At 44.5% G+C, this 18,354-nt stretch overlaps 1 protein-coding gene across 1 annotated transcript in view; it reads left to right on the top strand.

Moving 5' to 3' along the window:
* The window catches only part of LOC311110634 (TATA-binding protein-associated factor 172-like), a 66,159-nt gene that overhangs the window by 24,318 nt on the left and 23,487 nt on the right, over positions 1-18,354 (top strand). Inside the window, exons 13-20 of the mRNA XM_084153170.1 lie at positions 4,390-4,514; positions 4,856-4,976; positions 5,251-5,355; positions 7,912-8,061; positions 8,282-8,427; positions 14,890-15,064; positions 15,342-15,545; positions 16,981-17,157. Of these exons, the coding sequence (XP_084009296.1) occupies positions 4,390-4,514; positions 4,856-4,976; positions 5,251-5,355; positions 7,912-8,061; positions 8,282-8,427; positions 14,890-15,064; positions 15,342-15,545; positions 16,981-17,157 (1,203 nt within the window). The remainder of the gene's footprint in view (positions 1-4,389; positions 4,515-4,855; positions 4,977-5,250; positions 5,356-7,911; positions 8,062-8,281; positions 8,428-14,889; positions 15,065-15,341; positions 15,546-16,980; positions 17,158-18,354) is intronic.

Here is an 18,354-nt window from a genome sequence, read left to right on the forward strand (position 1 = left end):
CCCAACGCTTAGGTTTACCTCCACTGTACTCATATCCTTGTCTGTACATAATGCCCTGAATCTATTCTACAACGCCCGGAAATCTGCCCTCTTTACTCTCTGTACCCAACGCACTAGAAGACCAGTTCTTAAAGCCTATAGCCGTATCCTTATTCTAGTCCTCCTCTGTTCCTCTGGTGATGTAGAGGTTAACCCAGGCCCTGCAGCCCCCAGTATCACTCCTACTCCCCAGGAGCTATCATTTGTTGACTTCTGTAACCGTAAAAGCATTGTTTTTTTTGCATGTTAACATCAGAAGCCTCCTTCCTAAGTTTGAGTTATTCACTGCGTTAGCACACTCTACCAACCCTGATGTTCTAGCAGTGTCTGAATCCTGGCTTAGGAAGGCCACCAAAAATTCAGAAATGTCCATCCCCAACTACAACATTTTCTGTCTAGATAGAACTGCCAAAGGGGGTGGAGTTGCAATCTACTGTAAAGATAGAGCTCTGCAGGCTATCATACTATCCAGGTCTGTGCCCAAACAGATTGAGCTCCTACTTCTAAAAATCCACCTTTCCAGAAATAAGTCTCTCACTGTTGCCGCTTGCTACAGACCCCCCTCAGTCCCCAGCTGTGCCCTGGACACCATATGTGAATTGATTGCCCCCCATCTATCCTCAGAGTTCGTACTGCTTGGTGACCTAAACTGGGATATGCTTAACACCCCGGCCATCCTACAATCCAAACTAGATGCCCTCAATCTCTCACAAATTATCAAGGAACCTACCAGGTACAACCTTTAAATCCGTAAACATGGGCACCCTTATAGATATCATCCTGACTAACTTACCCTCTAAATATACCTCCGCTGTCTTCAACCAGGATCTCAGCAATCACTGCCTTATTGCCTGCGTCCGTAACAGGTCCGCGGTCAAACGACCACCCCTCATCACTGTCAAACGCTCCCTAAAACACTTTAGCGAGCAGGCCTTCCTAATTGACCTGGATGGATATCGATCTCATTCCGTCAGTAGAGGATGCCTGGTTGTTCTTTAAAAGTGCTTTCCTCTCAATCTTAAATAAGCATGCCCCATTCAAAAAATTCAGAACTAAGAACAGATATAGCCCCTGGTTCTCCTCAGACTTGACTGCCCTTGACCAGCACAAAAACATTCTGTGGCGTACTGCATTAGCATCGAATAGCCCCCGCAATATGCAACTTTTCAGGGAAGTTAGGAACCAATATACACAAGCAGTTAGGAAAGCAAAGGCTAGCTTTTTCAAACAGAAATTTGCATCCTGTAGCACTAACTCCAAAAGGTTTTGGGATGCTGTAAAGTCCATGGAGAATAAGAGCAATTCCTCCCAGCTGCCCACTGCACTGAGGCTAGGAAACACTATCACCACTGATAAATCTACAATAATCGAATTTCAACAAGCATTTTGCTACGGCTGGCCATGCTTTCCACCTGGCTACCACTACCCCAGCCACCAGCTCTGCACCCTCCGCTGCAACTTGCCCATGCCCCCCCCCCCCGCTTGTCCTTCACACAAATTCAGACAGCTGATGTTCTGAAAGGGCTGCAAAATCTGGACCCCTACAAATCATCTGGGCTAGACAATCTGGACCCTTTCTAAAAATAGCCGCCGAAATTGTCGCAACCCCTATTACTAGCCTGTTCAACCTCTCTTTCATAACGTCTGAGATCCCCAGAGATTGGAATGCTGCCGCGGTCATCCCCCTCTTCAAAGGGGGTGACACTCTAGATCCAACTGTTACAGACCTATATCCATCCTGCCCTGCCTTTCGAAAGTATTTGAAAGCCAAGTTAACAAACAGATCACCGACCATTTCGAATCACACCGTACCTTCTCCGCTATGCAATCCGGTTTCCAAGCTGGTCATGGGTGCACCTCAGCCACGCTCAAGGTCCTAAACAATATCATAACCGCGATCGATAATAGACAGTACTGTGCAGCCGTCTTCATCGACCTTGCCAAGGCTTTCGACTCTGTCAACCACCGCATTCTTATTGGCAGACTAAATAGCCTTGGTTTCTCAAATGACTGCCTCGCCTGGTTCACCAACTACTTCTCAGATAGAGTTCAATGTGTCAAATCGGAGGGCCTGTTGTCTGGACCTATGGCAGTCTATGGGGGTGCCACAGGGTTCAATTCTTGGGGGGGACAGGACAACTTCACTGCATCAAAGGGACGATGGATGGGGCCATGTACCGTCAAATCTTGGGTGAGAACCTCCTTCCCTCAGCCAGGGCATTGAAAATGGGTCGTGGATGGGTATTCCAGCATGACAATGACCCAAAACATACGGCCAAGGCAACAAAGGAGTGGCTCAAGAAGAAGCACATTAAGGTCCTGGAGTGGCCTAGCCAGTCTCCAGACCTTAATCCCATAGAAAATCTGTGGAGGGAGCTAAAGGTTCGAGTTGCCAAACGTCACCCTCGAAACCTTAATGACTTGGAGAAGATCTGCAAAGAGGAGTGGGACAAAATCCCTCCTGAGATGTGTGCAAACCTGGTGGCCAACTACAAGAAACGTCTGTCCTCTGTGATTGCCAACAAGGGTTTTGCCACCAAGTACTAAGTCATGTTTTGCAGAGGGGTCAAACACTTATTTCCCTCATTTAAAATGCAAGTCAATTTATAATATTTTTGACATGCGTTTGTCTGGATTTTTTTGTAATTCTGTCTCTCACTGTTCAAATAAACCTACCATTAAAATTATAGACTGATCATTTCTTTGTCAATGGGCAAACGTACAAAATCAGCAGGGGATCAAATACTTTTTTCCCTCACTGTACACTCAATTAGTATTTGGTAGCATTGCTTTTTCAGTTCTGCCCACACATTTTCTATAGGATTGAGGTCAGGGCTTTGTGATGACCACTCCAATACCTTGACTTTGTTGTCCTTAATCCATTTTGCCACAAGTTTGGAAGTATGCTTGGGGTCATTGTCCATTTGGAAGACCCATTTGCAACCAAGCTTTAACTTCCTGACTGTCTTGAGAAGTTGCTTCAATATATCCACATCATTTTCCTTCCTCATGATGCCATCTATTTTGTGAAGTGCACCAGTCCCTCCTGCAGCAAAGCACCCCCACAGCATGATGCTGCCACCCCCGTGCTTCAAGGTTGGGATGGTGTTCTTCAGCTGGCAAGCCTTCCCCTTTTCCCTCCAAACATAACGAAGTTCATTATGGCCAAGCAGTTCTATTTTGTTTCATCAGACCAGAGGACGTTTCTCCAAAAAGTACGATCTTTGTCCCCATGTGCCTTTGCAAACCGTAGTCTGGCTTTTTTAATGGCGTTTTTGGAGCAGTGGCTTCTTCCTTGCTGAGCGGCCTTTCAGGTTATGTCGATATAGGTCTTATTTTACTGTGGAAATAGATACTTTTGTACCCGTTTCCTCCAGCATCTTCACAAGGTCCTTTGCTGTTGTTCTGGGATTGATTTGCACTTTTCGCACCAAAGTACATTAATCTCTAGGAGACAGAACGCGTCTCCTTCCTGAGCGGTATGACGGCTGCGTGGTCCCATGGTGTTTATACTTGCGTACTATTGTTTGTACAGATGAACGTGGTACCTTCAGACATTTGGAAATTGCTCCCAAGGATGAACCAGACTTGTGGAGGTCTACAATTCTTTTTCTGAGGTCTTGGCTGATTTCTTTTGATTTTCCCATGATGTCAAGCAAAGAGGCACTGAGTTTGAAGGTAGGTCTTGAAATACATCCACAGGTACACCTCCAATTGACTCAAATGATGTCAATTAGCGTATCAGAAGCTTCTAAAGCCATGACATTTTCTGGAATTTTCCAAGCTGTTTAAAGGCACAGTCAACTTCTGACCCACTGTAATTGTGATACAATTGTTGGAAAAATTACTTGTCATGCACAAATTAGATGTCCTAACCGACTTGACAAAACTATAGTTTGTTAAAAAGAAATTTGTGGAGTGGTTGAAAAACTGTGTGTATACTGAGATCAGGTGGACTTGAACTAATTATGTGACTTCTGAAGGTAATTGGTTGCACCAGATCTTATTTAGTGGCTTCGTAGCAAAGGGGGTGAATACATATGTACGCACCACTTTTCCGTTATAAATTTTTTCGTTGCACTTCACGAATTTGGACTATTTTGTGTATGTCCGTTACATGAAATCCAAATAAAAATCCATTTAAATTACAGGTTGTAATGCAACAAAATAGACAAAACGCCAAGGGGGGTGAATACTTTTGCAAGGCACTGTATGCAATAAGAAATACTCATTTTTGTTTTCCCAGGTTGAGTTTATTTGCTCTGTTTTATTCAGTGCTGTGCGAACCATAGCAGTTGTCTCTGCAGTCATGATCTACATAAAACAGTTTTTTTTCTCTTTATTGTTCAGGTCCCGTTCATAGTGAACTCCCTGTGGGACGCTCTCCTGGAGCTGGATGACCTGACTGCCTCCACCAACAGCATCATGACCCTACTGTCCTCTCTGCTCACTTACCCCCAAGTCCGACAGTGCAGGTGAGTGACTCCTCTCCTGTCTGTACAGATAGATAACCTCTCCCACTTCATCATGGAAATCATGAACATCTTGTACTTGAAGGAACATTCCGATGAAGATCTACAATTGTTGTGGTAAAGAGCAGATGTCTTGTAAAGTCAATGGTGTTTTATATGGCTGAGAAACGTTCAAACAAGTACGTTTTTTTTGTTGTGGTTATTTTTGTTTTAAGTACAACAAGGTGTAGAATTGTTGTTTTTAGTTCCCTTTGTCAATGAAATGTCTAGTGTGCTTTGCATGTACTGAGGACAACTTTTGCAAGGGTTGACAGGCCTAACAATGCTCTCTTTTGTCCCTCCAGCATGCAGCAGTCCCTAACGGTCCTCGTCCCTCGGGTCTGGCCATTCCTTAGACACACCATATCATCAGTCAGACGGGCCGCACTAGAGACCCTTTTCACCCTACTATCCAAAGCTGACCAGGTGGGTTTTAAAAGAAAACTATGTCAATGGCCCAATCCTAAATAGACCCCTATGCACTAGTGTAGATCTGGCATTAAGGTAATAGCTCTGCCTTGCCCCTTGATGGGCTAGGTGGAGGTTTAACCATATTGCTTATACCAATCGAATCCTCTCAGGTCAACAACACACGTGGGGCGTTAGGGTCTTGGAGTCGATTTTGAGATTGGGCCAATTTTTGGAATGCTTATGTATGAGTACAACTCTTCGTTTTCATAACTGAAGTCTGTTGTTCCAGAGCTGTGCATTATGGCTCAACCAGGTCCTGCAAGACATGCTCCGACACATCTTCCAGTCCTGCATCTTGGAGAGCAATCAGGAGATCCTGGACCTCATCCAAAAGGTTTGAGACACACACCACACTAGACAGGTTTCCATTGACCCAGGTTTATTAGACAAAAGCAATTTTGCAAAGAAAATTGATGTGTAATAGAAACGGCAGATGTAGTAGACGTTTTCTAAAGATCAATAAACATTTTATCCTTTCGACAGGTGGTGGAGTTTTCTTTTGTCTCTCTTTATTGCGACAAATGATGGATACTTTTTAGAATACATGATCATGTCATGTCATCACGTAACTATAAGCTCCACTCCACATTTAATTCTAAATGCCTGCTGCTTGCAAAATCATTTTTTTCAGCTATAAAAATGTTTCTTTGCAGGACAAGGATTGTCCTGACTTTCAAGAATGCCTGAATTGCTTTGCCTTTCTTTTCTGGTTGGATGGAAAGTTCCTCCATCCTATTTGCCAGCAGTATACCACCATGCATCCCACTGCTGTCTTGCCTCTGAAGCTAAACGGGGTCGGTCCCTGGAAGGGAGACCAGATGCTGCTGGAAGGCCAGTAGGAGGCACTCTTTCCTCTTGTCCCCCTAAAATAAATTTAATTTTAGCAAAAAAAGAAACGTCCACTCACTGTCAACTGCGTTTATTTTCAGCAAACTTAACATGTGTAAATATTTGTATGAACATAACAAGATTCAACAACTGAGACATAAACTGAACAAGTTCCACAGACATGTGACTAACAGAAATGGAATAATGTGTCCCTGAACAAAGGGAGTGGGGGGGGTGGGGTCACCAGCTGCATTAAGTACTGCAGTGCATCTCCTCCTCATGTACTGCACCAGATTTGCCAGTTCTTGCTGTGAGATGTTACCCCACTCTTCCACCAAGGCACCTGCAAGTTCCCGGACATTTCTGGGGGAAATGGCCCTAGCCCTCACCCTCCGATCAAACAGGTCCCAGACGTGATCAATGGGATTGAGATCCGGGCTCTTCGCTGGCCATGGCAGAACACTGACATTCCTGTCTTGCAGGAAATCACGCACAGAACGAGCAGTATGGCTGGTGGCATTGTCATGCTGGAGGGTCATGTCAGGATGAGACTGCAGGAAGGGTACCACATGAGGGAGGAGGATGTCTTCCCTGTAACGCACAGCGTTGCGATTGCCTGCAATGACAACAAGCTCAGTCCGATGATGCTGTGACACACTGCACCAGACCATGATGGACCCTCCACATCCAAATCAATCCCGCTCCAGAGTACAGGCCTCGGTGTAACCCTCATTCCTTCGACGATAAACGCGAATCCGACCATCACCCCTGGGTGAGACGAAACCGCTACTCGTCAGTGAAGAGCATTTTTTTGCCAGTCCTGTCTGGTCCAGCGACGGTGGGTTTGTGCCCATAGGCGACGTTGTTGCCGGTGATGTCTGGTGAGGACTTGCCTTACAACAGGCCTACAAGCCCTCAGTCCAGCCTCTCTCAGCCTATTGCGGACAGTCTGAGCACTGATGGAGGGATTGTGCATTCTTGGTGTAACTTGGGCAGTTGTTGTTGCCGTCCTGTACCTCTCTCGAAGGTGTGATGTTCAGATGTACCGATCCTGTGCAGGTGTTGTTACATGTGGTCTGCCACTGCGAGGACGATCAGCTGTCAATCCTGTCTCCCTGTAGCACTGTCTTAGGCGTCTCACAGTACGGACATTGCAATTTATTGCCCTGGCCACATCTGCAGTCCTCATGCCTCCTTGCAGCATGCCTAAGGCACGTTCACGCAGATGAGCAGGGACCCTGGGCATCTTTCTTTTGGTGTTTTTCAGAGTCAGTAGAAAGGCCTCTTTTAGTGTCTTAAGTTTTCATATCTGTGACCTTAATTGCCTACCGTCTGCAAGCTGTTCGTGTCTTAACGACCGTTCCACAGGTGCATGTTCATTAATTGTTTATGGTTCATTGAACAAGCATGGGAAACAGTGTTTAAACCCTTTACAATGAAGATCTGTGAAGTTATTTGGATTTTTACTAATTATCTTTGAAAGACAGGGTCCTGAAAAGGGGACATTTCTTTTTTGCTGAGTTTATATCTATCTATATCCCAATGCCCCAGGGCAGTGATTGGGGACATTGCCCTGTGTAAGGTGCCGTCTTTAGGATGGGATGTTAAACACGTGTCCTGACTCTCTGTGGTCACTAAAGATCCCATGGCACTTATCGTAAGAGTAGGGGTGTTAACCCCAGTGTCCTGGCTAAATTCCCAATCTGGCTCTCATACCATCATGGCCACCTAATCATCCCCAGGTTCCAATTGTCTCGACAGAATTGTAGTATCCCTAGCCAGGATATGACATTAGCCATGTTTCCATTAACTTGTCCAGTGATTTTTTTTTTATTCATTTTTTTTTTTTTTTTTTTTTTGTAGACATTTAGAAAGCATGTATAGAAAACTGATGCGACTATTGCCTGCTTGGGTGCATTTCCATTTAACGATCGTGTCGATAAAAACAGCGGGACGTAATGACGTCACAACATTTTTAAATAAACCAGGGAATTTATTGAAAGTTCCAGGGATTTTGCAACCGTAAATCCTGGCTGCTGTTTTTAATGAGTTTGTCTTGTAGGTGTGGACAGAGCTGCTGCGCCAGGCCCCTCAGCAGTACGTGGTGGCAGCCAGCTGTCCCTGGATGGGTGCCTGGCTCTGTCTGATGATGCAAGCCTCTCACATCCCCATAGACATCAACATGCTGCTGGAAGTCAAGTCTCGCTGCAAGGTGAGAGGATGGTTACTCATATTGTCTGGTATGATGATGTGAAATAGTCTAGGGCGCTGTTCATTAGGGCACACTGTAGACTTTCTGCAATGGAAAACAAAAGTGACTGTTCTTATTGGACAACCTCTGATGGTACCAGTCCGTTTTGGGCAACAACAAAAAAAATCACTGAACCTAACCCAGGTTTCTGATGCAGATGTTCTCTAATATCGTTTGACAGGAGAAGGCTGGTGGGAAGCCTCGCCAGGGAGCCTTGGTTCAGGTGAAGGAGACTGTTCAGGAGTACATCGCCGGCACAGAAACTGTGACCGAGGACCCAATGACGCGGGACTATGTGGTGACACGGGCTCGACTCATGGCCGCCAAGTTAGTCTCCCTGTTTCTATTTCTCCATCTAATTTTAATCCCTAGAGATATTTTAGAAAAATAACTAAATGGTAGAATTGGGACAAAAGGCAGCGGTTGGATCCTGAGAGACTAAAGGGGGGGGGGGGGGGGGGGGTGTGTGTATCAAATTAATCCTTAGGTTGGTAGGAACAAATCTAGCCTATTGCTAATGTTATCTGATGATGTATGACTTCGATGTAAAACATTGAATGTCCACCGAGTGACTATCTTTATGCATCAAAAATATGTTGCCTGCTTACGTGCTGTAGGCATCCATTACACAGGGGATTGACTACTATGGCACCTTGACAGTCTTGTAGCCAATGAGAAGCTTTCCAGGGATATGCAGTTGACCTGGGTGGGACACAGCAAGGCCTAGAACCTTTTTTATGCGTAATGCGAACTATTGCTACCTGGCTCAGACGAGACTCACTGAGCACGCTACATTACATTGTAAACAGATTTCATCGCTTTAATTTAATCGCCTTAGTATAAAAGATGGCTTCTCAATAAAAAAATGTAAAGGGAAAAACTATGAATATTGAACAGGAACCTAAAAAGAAAGCAGCCATGAATAAGTATACCGACATAGAAGCTTTGAATAAAATACTGGAGTCGGATCGGGGAGCAATTTGGACAACGACGATTTCGACTCGGCCGACAAAGATTGGTTTCTGGAAGGATTGGATCCACTTTTAGATCTGTAAGTAAATTTATTTTCATTCACTTTATATAGCTAATTTACTATATGTATTTCATTTTATAAGTTGTCTGCTTTTGTTGCTTTGGAATTAGTTTACATATGCCTATGTAACAAGTAATTTCAATGTTAGAAAATAACTACTTTGGAATTATATGTGTTTCATATTAGTTTGCTGTTCTAAGTTTCATCCTTGTAACTTTGGAGAGGCCACTAAACTCTCATGGCCATTGTTTTTGTGGTTCTCACCTCTGCAAAGTGTTAGTTTGCATCGTGTGTGTGCTTCACACCGATGTGAGTCACTGTACAGGTAAAGTTTAGGCTTGGTGTTTTTACTTTACAGTAATGTTTTGTAGATTTAGTCAACTGTAATTCTGTGTGTCTTACAACAATATATCCCTTTATTTTATTCACCACAGAGTGGAGGATTTGGATGATGACGTTTGGGAGCCACCCCTCCCCAGCAATTTCGCCCCGCTGGTCTTCACCCCCCACTGCTATGTCAATCACCCCGTCTGATGGTTCTACATCCACTACTCCGCAAACACCCCACTCCTCTTCAACCTCCCCCACTGCAGGCCCTGGCAACACTCCCCTCTCTGCCAGTTCATCTGGAGGTGCAGGGGCAGGGAGGAGATCTAGGCCTCTACAGAGGAGAGGGAGAGGCAGTGGAAGCAGCACAACAGAGGGAGATGAAACTGAGGACAGGTGGCATACGGTCCTTGAAGATGATGTGGAGCCAGAACAATTTAGGTTTAAACCAAAACGACCAGTCGGTCCTCTGTAGCTCAATTGGTAGAGCATGGCGCTTGTAACGCCAGGGTAGTGGGTTCGATCCCCAGGACCACCCATACGTTAAAAAAAAATGTATGCACACATGACTAAGTCGCTTTGGACAAAAGCGTCTGCTAAATTATATTATGAAACATACACACCCTTACAGCTGTTTCAGCTCTACTTTACCACCTCTGTACTGGGAACAATAATTAGTCATACCAACAAGTATGGGGACAAGAAGCAGCAGGGGGGAAGGAAGATGTCCTGGAAACCTATCACCATGGGTGACATGCTCAACTACATTTCCTTGGTGATTTACATGGGACTGGTAAAGGTATCAAGACTAGTTGACAACTGGAGCAAGTCCCCACTCTATCGGTTCAAGTTCCCCCACCTCCATCATGAGTGAAAACCGATTCTTGGCTGTCAACCGTACTCTTCACAAGAGTGACCCACAAAAGGATCAGGAGAATGACCAGAAGAAGGGGACTGCAGGGTGTGATCGTCTTGCAAGAGTCAAGCCCCTTTATCATGACATGGTAGAGGCATGCAAAACTTACTTCCAGCCTGCTCAAAGTCTATCTGTAGATGAGCGCATGGTTGCCTCAAATGCTTGAATTGGCTTGAAGCAATATATGAAAAATAAGCTGACCAAATGGGGCTACAAGCTCTTTGTGCTAGTCGTTCCAGCCTCTGCCTACAGCCTCTGCCTCTGCCTCTGTCATGCAGTTGATGGACTTCCCTTTACTTGGCAGTGATTACAAGCTCTTTGTGGACAATTTTTATACTAGTCCAATGCTTTTCATAGACCTCTTGAAAAAGACAATGGGGGCTTGTGGCACAACAAAACCCAGGGTGGGGGGGAGGGTGAAATGCCAGTTCTTCTGTCCGAAATGCCAGTTCGCTTTTTGTTTACCTGGCAGAGAGGGACTGCTTCAAAGACTATCACGACATGCACAAGCTATGGTGAAAGTGAAATCTAATCATCTACACCTGGGATGTAAATGAAGACTAATGCCATTTGTAAATAGTTCAGCTTATTTCTATTTTTTCACCTTTTTTAGTGAAGGACACATGTGTAACCAAGTTTGTTTGATAAGACATACATAAAAAACTGGATAAAAATATCTGTTGCTTTTATATTGTTTTTGTGAACAGTTCATTTGTATGTTTGACCAATACATTGGATATGCCTAGGCTAAACATTCAGGCACTTTGGAGAGGTTGAAAAAACACTTGGATATCCCCTGTATGTCCCACGACACCACCACAATGTTTGAGAGAGGTTGGTGTTGTAGAAACTTCGTTTTTATAGTGAGCAATCACTTTTAGGCACATCCAGTGTGCATAAACAGTGCAATTACCACATTCTGACACTTTGGAGAGGTTGAAAGGACACTTGAATGTACCCTGGATACCCCATAACAACACTACAATGTTTGAGTGAGGTTGATATGGTAGAAATTGTTTTTTATACTGAAGAAATGGCATTTAGGGATTGCGAATATGTAATAGCACTGGAATTCACAGACATGCCACTTTGGAGAGGTTTAGGGACACTAGGAAATGTCCCGTGACCACACCTGACACCACTTACTAAAACATCTGCCCATTTCTAGTTGTTAGGTCTATCAATCCCATTTTCCTGATATTGTTCACATGTTGTGGAAGCCATCTGAAGTGTTTCCAGCTCTAGTCATCAATAATTCACTTATAAACTCAGCAAAAAAAGAAACGTCCTCTCACTGTCAACTGCGTTTAACATAACAAGATTCAACAACTGAGACATAAACTGAACAAGTGCCACAGACATGTGACTAACAGAAATTGAATAATGTGTCCCTGAACAAAGGGGGGGGGAGGGGGGGGTCAAAATCAAAAGTAACAGTCAGTATCTCTGGTGGCTACCAGCTGCATTAAGTACTGCAGTGCATCTCCTCATGGACTCCACCAGATTTGCCGGTTCTTGCTGTGAGATGTTATCCCACTCTTCCACCTAGGCACCTGCAAGTTCCCAGACATTTCTGGGGGGAATGGCCCTAGCCCTCACCCTCTGATCCAACAGGTCCTAGACGTGCTCAATGGGATTGAGATCCGGGCTCTTCGCTGGCCATGGCAGAACACTGACATTCCTGTCTTGCAGGAAGTCACGCACAGAACGAGCAGTATGGCTGGTGACATTGTCATGCTGGAGGGTCAAGTCAAGATGAGTCTGCAGGAAGGGTACCAAATGAGGGAGGAGGATGTCTTCTCTGTAACACACAGCGTTGAGATTGCCTGCAATGACAACAAGCTCAGTCCGATGATGCTGTGACACACCGCCCCAGACCATGACGGACCCTCCACATCCAAATCAATCCCGCTCCAGAGTACAGGCCTCGGTGTAACCCTCATTCCTTTGACGATAAATGTGAATCCGACCATCACCCCTGGTGACAAAACCGCGACTCGTCAGTGAAGAGCACTTTTTGCCAGTCATGTCTGGTCCAGCGACGGTGGGTTTGGGCCCATAGGCGACGTTGTTGCGGTGATGTCTGGTGAGGACCTGCCTTACAACAGGCCTACAAGCCCTCAGTCCAGCCTCTCTCAGCATATTGCGGACAGTCTGAGCACTGATGGAGGGATTGTGCATTCCTGCTGTGACCCGGGCAGTTGTTGTTGCCATCCTGTACCTGTCCTGCAGGTGTGATGTACCGATCTTGTGCAGGTGTTGTTACACGTGGTCTGCCACTGCGAGGATGATCAGCTGTCCGTCCTGTCTCCCTGTAGCGCTGTCTTAGGCGTCTCACAGTACGAACATAGCAATTTATTGCCTTGGCCACATCTGCAGTCCTCATGCCTCCTTGCAGCATGCCTAAGGCAGGTTCACGCAGATGAGCAGTGACCCTGGGCATCTTTCTTTAGGTGTTTTTCAGAGTCTGTAGAAAGGCCTCTTAGTGTCTTAAGTTTTCATAACTGTGACCTTAATTGCCTACAGTCTGTAAGCTGTTAGTGTCTTAATGACCGTTCCACAGGTGCATGTTCATTAATTGTTTTATGGTTCATTGAACAAGCATGGGAAACAGTGTTTAAACCCTTTACAATGGAGATCTGTGAAATTATTTGGATAATTATGAATTATCTTTGAAAGACAGGGTCCTGAAAAAGGGACGTTTCTTTTTTTGCTGAATTTAGCTTGTCAATGAAAGATGACTTTCAAAATAAAAAAAACATATTTTGTGTGTGCTTGATCTTGTGTATTCTGAACTATGTATCCTATCTACTGATCATTTCCTCAGCATCTCCCAGATGTCTTCTTTCCAAATATACCAAGTTTTTGCATGTCAAGATCATGTATTCCACATGAATAGCAGTCACTTTTGGGTATGTCTATTTAGGCAGAAATCTACATTTTGCCATTACATTTAAGAGGCTAGAGCTGGCCGCCCAGCCAAACTGAGCAATCGGGAGAAGGGCCTTGATCAGGGAGGTGACCAAGAACCCAATGGTCACTGACAGAGCTCCAGAGTTCCTCTTGAGATGGGAGAACCTTCCAGAAGGACATCCATCTCTGCAGCACTCCACCAATCAGGCCTTTTTATGGTAGAGTGGCCAGACAAAAGCCACGCCTTTAGTAAAAGGCACATGACAGCTCGCTTAGAGTTTGCCAAAAGGCACCTAAAGGACTCAGACCATGAGAAACCACATTCTCTGGTCTGATGAAACGAAGATTGAACTCTTTGGCCTGAATGCCAAGTGTCATGCCTGGAGGAAACCTGGCACCATCCCTACGCTGAAGCATGGTGGTGGCAGCATCATGTTGTGGGGATGTTTTTCAGCAGCAGGGACTGGGAGACTAGTCAGGATCGAGAGGAAAGATTAATGGAGCAAAGTACAGAAAGATCCTTGATGAAAACCTGCTCCAGAGCGCTCAGGACCTCAGACTGGGGCGATGGTTCACCTTCCAACAGGACAATGACCCTAAGCACACAATACAACGGAGGAGTAGCTTCGGGACAAGTCTCTGAATGTCCTTGAGTGGCCCAGCCAGAGCCCGGACTTGAACCCAATCGAACATCTCTAGAGAGACCTGAAAATAGCTGTGCAGCAACGCTCCCCATCCAACCTGAGAGAGTGAGAGAATCTGCAGAGAAGAATGGGAGAAACTCCCCAAATACATGTGTGCCAAGCTTGTAGCATCATACCCAAGAAGACTCGAGGCTGTAATCGCTGCCAAAGGTGATTTCAATAAAGTACTGAGTAAAAGGTCTGAATACTTATGTAAATGTGATATTTCAGTTTTACATTTTAAATAAATTTGCTAAAATTTCAAATTATCTGTTTTTGCTTTGTCATTATGGGGTATTGTGTGTAGATTGATTGGGGGGGGGGGGGGGGACAATTTAATCCCCATTTTCGAATAAAGCTTTAACGTAAGAGTGTGGAAAAAGTCAAGGAGTCTGTATACTTCCCGAATGCACTGTATGTTGATTGATAGTGTTTTCCCTGGGATTTTATTGAACAACACTGTTCCTAAAGCTAATCTGAGTGACTCAAACATTTATAACAAAATCAATGTGGGCCCTATGCCATGACAAGTTCTCCCTGATTGTCTGGTTTTTATTTAGGTGATTGTTAATTCTCAAAGATGTTATTAAAAAAATGTATAGCTTTTCTACATACTTGATATTAGGCTTTATTAATTTAAGTGTACACTGAAAACGTTTTACTATCATGATAAATTATTCAAAAAGACAATTTAAATCATATTTTTTGGAGAGTGGTGGCAATGATTTAGCAGCGGCTGAGATACAAACGTTTCACACATCCCAGCGTGTTTTCCTCATTGAACTAACCAGTATGAAACTTGTGTTTTCTTGACAAAAGAAGGCAAGGGGAAAAATAAACACTATGGTGGAATTGGGACAAATCCAGTTACAACATTTGCATAAATTATGAACCTGTAAAATATTTTTCTACTTCAGACTGTTGGGGGCCCTGTGTAGGTGTATTTGCGACCCGCAGCTCAACTCGTCCTCCCAGGACATCCGGCCGGCTGAGTCTCTGGGCCAGTTGTTGCTCTTCCACCTCAACTCCAAGTCTGCCCTGCAGCGCATCGCTGTGGCCCTGGTCCTCTGTGAGTGGGCCGCCGTGCAGAAGGTAAGGCCCCAGTCTCTTTTTCGTTCGTCAGATTGTTTTGTTTGTTCACCACAATTCTGTCAGGATTTATTTTAGATTTAGACTTTTTTTTAGACTTTTATGGCCGGGATTCAAACAAACACAAACTACCTGTGCAGGGCGATTTTACTTTAAATTTCTGCTTGAGCCGACGTCCAAGGTGTACTGTAGATAGCCAACATGATATCAGCAAACTGTAGTTTCATTGAATTCCGGCCAATGTCAAATGAAACCTTGCCTCCTCCCTCTCTCGCCTCAGGAGTGTCAGGTGGTGTCAGCCATGGTCCAGCCTCGCCTGTTAGCCATCCTGTCAGAGCAGCTGTACTATGATGAGATCGCCATTCCCTTCACACGCATGCAGAACGAGTGTAAGCAGCTCATCGCCCTGCTGGCCGACGCTCAGATCGACGTGCGCGACCGCCTCAACTGCAGCGTGTTCACTATCGACCAGGCCAACGAACTGGTGAGGACGACACTGACACTATCTGTGTAGCATCCCTATGAGATGAAATGGCAGCCAAATCAATTACATTGTGGATTTAAATTGTCTATTTGTCAGAAGTCATTTTTCTGCTCTTGCCAGTTCAGACCGCATTTCTTTATTGCCCGTTCCGGGATTCGATTCGTCGATCCTCCGGCTACAGGTCCGCCTCGCTAACCTCTGGGCCACCTGCTGGCCACTTTCCATCTCCCTGGTTCAGTCTAAGCTCAGTGGGGATCAAGTTACTATAACTTATAATATTCGACATGTTTGATTTTACAGAACATAACTGGGGCACCTTATGCTCTCATTTCGCAAAGTTAGGTTACTATAGTGCTTTGTGCTTTCTCTGTGGTGTGTTCGCTTGTCTGGGAAGAAGGCCCTGTGCCCGTCTGCCACGGAAACAGGGTTGTGCTGAGACTTGTAGTGTACTAATATAGACTCTCTCTGGTCCTCTTCAACTGTCACTGTTCCTATGCTGGGAGAAAAAAACTATCCTAGTTTAGGATGCTTATACTAAGAGTACTAGTCCCGTGTTTTTACCACGTTGGTTAAGTCTTCATAGATTCATAACCTACATTCTCAACACAGATTAAATGCAGCATTTAGCAGAATACATTTTGAGCTCTCTGAAGTCATTACTCATGTTTTATGATTCAATATTTAATGTTCTCCAGGGATTGCATTAGGTTTCAGAAACCTGCATTTTCTAAACGTTAATGCTACTAAACATTCGGGAGAATAGCTTTGTTTTCCTCAGAGGACAACAGAAGTGCTACGCTATTTGGTTAGCAGCCACGCATAAGTAAATGAGCTAACAATGAAAGAGCACGGTATCTTTTGCATAGACGATGCATGACCATCAGCTCCTAATGTTTTGCTTGAAGTTAATCTTGCATTTTAACTTGCTAAAACCACCGGAGAAACGTAAACGTCAGTCCGAGCACTGTCTGCTGATCAAGAGCACATTTCTGAATGCAGGAATTTTATTGGTTTGAAGACTAGCAAGATTTGTCATTCGAGTGGAAAAGTGCAGCTGATGGACTGAAGCGAGCAGAAATAACAATGAGAACCATTTTTAGATTTACAAAATGCCTGCGTTAAAAAAACACAGCAATATATTATTTACTGTTTTATCTTATCTGCGTGAAAAACTCTGAATTCTGTGTTATTGGGACCTCTGGTTTTAATCTGTTATGTTGGAACATTGGTAATGGAATGATTGTTTTGTAAACAGATCCATTTGCCCTGAATCTGTCGTTCTCTATCGGTTCCATTTCCCTAAACTCCAAAATGGAATTAAACTATAGACCCTATTGAGGTTAATGGAGGCTAAACTCCATTGTATTGAACGATGACAAACCTAGGAATGTTATTACTCACCTTCTCCATCTTCTGCTATTCCCTCCATACATAGGTGACCACCATCTTCGCAGAGTCCACCGTGGGTCTGGATATGAAGTCCAAACAGTTTCAGCCACTGGACAGCAAGCGTCAGCAGGCCCAGTCCACGGTGGGCGAGACCGGTGTAGAGTGGCAGCAGCTGCACCTGCGTGTCCACATGTTTACCGCCTGCGCCGTGGTCAACCTGCAGGTAGTCCGCACCAACGTCATCTAATACTGCTGACTGATACTGGCAACTTTATTTCTTTATCGATACTTTGCTTTCTGGATATCGACACCTATTCAAATTGTTTTAAATATTTTGTACTTTAAAACATTACACTGTGTTCAAAATATTAAGAACACCTGCTCTTTCCATGACAGACTATCCAGGTGAAAGCTATGATCCCTTATTGATGTCACTTAAATCCACTTCAATCAGTGTAGTTTAAGGGGAGGAGACAAGTTAAAGAAGGATTTTTAAGCCTTGAGACATTGTGTATGTTCGGCATTCAGAGAGTGAATGGGCAAGACCAAAGATTTAAGTGCCTTTAAACGGGGTATGGTAGTAGGTACCAGGCGCACCGGGTTATGTCAAGAATTGCAACGCTGCTGGGTTTTTCACGCTCAACAGTTTCCCATGCGAAATGACTAAAATGTAAATATAGATTGGTCCACCACACAAAGGACATCCAGCCAACTTGACACAACTGAGGGCAGCATTGGAGTCAACATGGGCCAGCATCCCTGTGGAACGCTTTCGACACCTTGTAGAGTCCATGCCCTGACGAATTGAGGCTGTTCTGAGGGCAAAAGGGGGGGTGCACAACTCGATATTAGGAAAGTGTTCCTAATGTTTGGTATACTCGAGTGGCACAGCGGTCTAAGGCACTGCATCTCAGTGCTTGAGGCGTCACTACAGACCCCCTGGTTCGATTCCAGGCTGTATCACAGCCGGCCGTGATTGGGAGTCCCATAGGGTGGCGCACAATTGGCCCAGCGTCGTCCGGGTTTGGCCGGTGTAGGCTGTCATTGTAAATAAGAATTTGTTCTTAACTGACTTGCCTAGTTAAATAAAGATAAAATAAAAATACTCAGTGTAGATTTACCATTTTGTAAGTATTTTTTTCCCCCTCTGCTCACCTGTTTAGCCAAAGCATTGTTTTGCATTATATTCTTAATTGAAGGCCTATTTGGCATTCCAGATTAGGTCATTGTCTCTATTTGCTGTTTTATTCAGTATTCATGTATTTTAATCCTCATTTACACTGAACAAAAATATAAACGCAACATGTAAAGTGTTGGCCCCATGTTTCAAGAGCTGAAATAAAAAATCCCAGAAATGTGCTGTGGAGTATTTCTGTCTGTAATAAAGCCCTTTTGTGGGGGAAAAAGTCATTCTGATTGG

The sequence above is a fragment of the Coregonus lavaretus genome (assembly GCF_964263955.1).
Source record: "Coregonus lavaretus genome assembly, chromosome: 36".
NCBI classification, from domain to species: domain Eukaryota; kingdom Metazoa; phylum Chordata; class Actinopteri; order Salmoniformes; family Salmonidae; genus Coregonus; species Coregonus lavaretus.